This window comes from Phytophthora infestans, genomic scaffold, assembly GCF_000142945.1.
Source record: "Phytophthora infestans T30-4 supercont1.33 genomic scaffold, whole genome shotgun sequence".
NCBI lineage: Eukaryota > Oomycota > Peronosporomycetes > Peronosporales > Peronosporaceae > Phytophthora > Phytophthora infestans.
Genome location: NW_003303726.1, coordinates 381,589 through 385,117, shown reverse-complemented (window position 1 = coordinate 385,117; position 3,529 = coordinate 381,589). Strand labels below are relative to the sequence as shown.

Here is a 3,529-nt window from a genome sequence, read left to right as displayed (position 1 = left end):
CGATTCGTAAATGAAGCCGAATGATCAACCGGCGGCTGAGAGCGAGTGGACGCCGACCACCCACTCAGCCACTGTGTTTTCCACGGTTTGCCAGGCATCCCATCCGGGTTCGTGCACTGGGCTCTGTCTATCAGCGAGCACATGCTCGCCGATCGCACTCACATTGGCAGGTTCCTCTCTTACTTTATATCTCTATATCTTTAAATTTATTGTTTTTTCAGTTTTGACAGAGTGTAAAAAAAGAAATGTGGTTGTGATAGAAATATGAAGGCAACCCAGCTCTATCGGCATAAGCAGATTTGGTCCGGTCTGCAATCCCCATCTCGTCTTGCATCCTGCGTCCGACTTCGCGCAGTATAAATCGGTGCTGGGTTCTCAGTCCAGCAAAACCCGGGTCTCAACGTAAGCTAAGCACAGTGTATGCCACACCCAAGTTGAAGCTCTCAATAGTGGCCCCTTCACGAGCAAAGGTGAAGCTGGATTCCGACGGCATTATAGTCACATCATTCCATCAACCGGATCAGTAACTGCGCTGCTGTTCGTACCCAGCTACTACAATACAGAACACGCACTGCACAAATGTTCGGTCCAACTCGATGCTTTCACACTGTCAGAACTAGTAGCCTACTTCCAGTGTTCCGATGCATGAGTGCCCGACGTCGGGCATGACTACGCGAAGCGCGCTGGAAAGTAACTCACAGCAAGCTTAGTAATTTATCACCCATGAACAGCTTTATTCTTCTATAGACGCTAAATCCTTACTTGCTGTAGCTTGATTCTCCACTAACACTCTGTTTGCAATCTGTACGATGCGCTCGAAGGCGACGTCGGAGTAGCGACGCCAGCAGACGTGGTCGCGCCACTGTCGTGTCGGGAGTTGCGGCGTCGTAAGCCCGTGAAACACCTTGGCCACCGCATAGCTCGTCCACATGATCTCCTCTCTGTCCTCGGCACTACTTTCCTCCATCGGATTCCCACCAAGACGCAGCTGTATCAGCGAGCTCGTGTCTCGCTCAATTGCCTCGATCAGAGATGCGGTAAGAGGACGTAGCATCTTGTGTAGTAAACGTTCGTCTTCCTCTCCTTCGTCACTATCTTCGTCCTCGAAGTAGTGCACGAGTTTCGTCTCCAGAGCGAGGGCCTTACTCTCAAGATCTTCTTCATTCTCGTCGTGCGGTCTGGACGGAGATGGCGCTGGCAGCGCAGCTGCGTGTAGTGCACTGTACAGCTGCGCAAGACGAGCGAGCTGCCGTGACTCGAGGTGTTCGTGCTTCGCGTACAGACTGGCGGTCCATCGTTCCGCAGCCTCGGTCTTCATCTCTTCGGTCTCGTCGACTCGCCAGCTCAGCTGCAGCTGGAACGCTGGCTGCGACAGCGTCAGGCGCTGGATCTGGCCAGTCTGTTGCGCAGCTCGCAGCTCCTGTAGCATCCGCCGTTCGTTGGTTGCTGCAGCCACCGCAGCAGCGTTCGTCTCTCCCTCCTGTTGCGCATCTAAAGTCGCCAAAGGCGTTGCAGAGCCTTCTTTCTTGCCGCCAACACGCGCGTACCACTGCGCTGTCTCGTGCAAGTGAAAGTCTACAGTCCAGGAGCTCAAGTACCCGTCCTTGCGATGTGAAACATGACCATGAGGCAGCTCCTTGCGTCGCGCAGCGTCCAGCAACATCTTCACACATGAGCGAGGCGCCAATTTCTTCGCCTGTGAGTCCAGTAGCTGCAGCGTGCATCGACTCATACTCTGAGGCTGCAGCGTGACACGTGGGCCTGTCCTGTCTTCCTTGACAGCTCGTTCTCGCTGTGTCTCCAGTGCCAGCAGCGTCAGGAACGTCTCGATGGTAGCTGCCTTCAAGTCGAGATGACGTTCGAGCCAATCTCGAGCTAGCGACACCAGCGTCAGGTCCCCACCCGCTCGTTGACTCGCGTACTTGACCGCCACAACATGCGTCTCGGACAGACCAGCGCATGATGACATCTCGGGGGTTCCAATCCCTGCTTAGGGGACTTCGAGTCAGTTGCCTGATTAGTGAGCTCATGCGCCTTCTCCGCCTTGGCCAACGCCTCCAGACATTCCTCAATGAAGTCCACTCCGTCGTCAGCCAGCAAAGACTTGTCCAGCTTGCGTTGTTGACTGCCATTGGCATCGACAACTGGCGCGATTCCTGTCGACTTCTCGCCAGTAGCTTCGTCCAGTGAGTTCTCATTCCGAGCTCGCAGATAAGCTGGACGCTTCTTGGCACGTCCAGAACTTCCTTTGAAGCGCTTGCGCATGTTTAACTTGACAAAATTGTCACTCACAGCTCTCTGTGCGTCCTCGGCCTTCCATCGCTCAAATCCTGCAGCGTTTCCAGCTTTAAAGGCACCAGAATCCACATTGTTACTGTCTTCTTCAGCGTCAAAGTCATCGAGACTTAGTGCACTGTTCTCAGTCGAAGCAAAGCCCCAAGAGTTTTCTTCTACGTCGTCTGGAGCTCTGCGTTTCCCTGTTTCTGTAGTTTCCTTCGCGTTGCCGTCATTGGTAGCCATCAACGACGCTGTCGTAGTAGAGAGTCCCAGAGAGGACGCCTTAGCAGCGCCAAGGATGCTGTCCATCTCTTCCTCGTCCGCTCCTTTCTGTCCCACTTGATCCTTGCCGAAGACTTCTTGGAAGACCCAGTCAAAGCCTGTTTCCTGGCGTTCTCGTTCCTGCTGTTTGGTATGCTCTGCAGCTTCATCCAGAGGCTTCTTGGTCGACCCATTGCGCCACAACTGCTGACGTTCCTGCACGGACATGGAGAGCCCAATGACGCCCACTTTTCGCTCATTTTCTACTTTCTGCTGCGTCTTCTTCGCCGATGTTTCGGTTCCCGAGGTTCTGACTGCATCGGTCTCCGCTGCATTCTTGCTTTTCTTCTTTTTCTTCTTGCCTAACGCTCGTAATAGCCACGCAGCATCGTCGGTGCCAGAGTTCGAATCTTTTTGAGACTTAGCAGGAGTATTTGACGCTTTGACAGCACTTCTGCGTGGCACAAAAAGAGATGTGGATGTCGAAGAAGATGTCGAAGAAGATGAATATTTGCCACACACGTAATAGCCCACTTGGCCGTCTTGTACGCAGCCAGAACTTCTCCAAAGACACCAACAGTGGAAGCATTAAGAGCCACTGCAACGACAGAACCGATCTTGGAAAGTGTCTCAAGAGCACAGTCGTCATTTTGAGGAATACACTCCAGAGAGCAGGAAACAGGGTACGATAATGGACATTGCGCGATACAGTCGTCTCCATCCTTGCCGTAACCCAATGGACAAATGTTGGTACTGTTGAACGCTACCGATTTACGGTAACACGCTGTGTCATCAGCCACGCCAATCGTTGACCCCACCCAGTTACGGATCGCTCTAGATCCGTACGTAAGACTGTCCCCTCTACGTCAGTAAGTGCAAGATCTGTGGCCGATAATCTCGTTCAGATCGCTCCAAGTTGATCGACTTCAGCTTCTGCGCGTCCATAGAATCCCGCAAGTTGGAAGCCATCGGGTGCAGTAGCAGTACTTTA

At 53.0% G+C, this 3,529-nt stretch overlaps 1 protein-coding gene across 1 annotated transcript in view; it reads right to left on the bottom strand.

Moving 5' to 3' along the window:
* Window positions 1-733: 733 nt before the first annotated feature.
* The window catches only part of PITG_14821 (uncharacterized protein), a gene marked incomplete at both ends in the record, with an annotated part of 3,933 nt that continues 1,137 nt past the window's right edge, over window positions 734-3,529 (bottom strand). Inside the window, 3 exons of the mRNA XM_002898977.1 lie at window positions 734-1,875; window positions 1,923-2,948; window positions 3,152-3,301. Coding sequence (XP_002899023.1) covers window positions 734-1,875; window positions 1,923-2,948; window positions 3,152-3,301 — 2,318 coding nt within the window. The remainder of the gene's footprint in view (window positions 1,876-1,922; window positions 2,949-3,151; window positions 3,302-3,529) is intronic.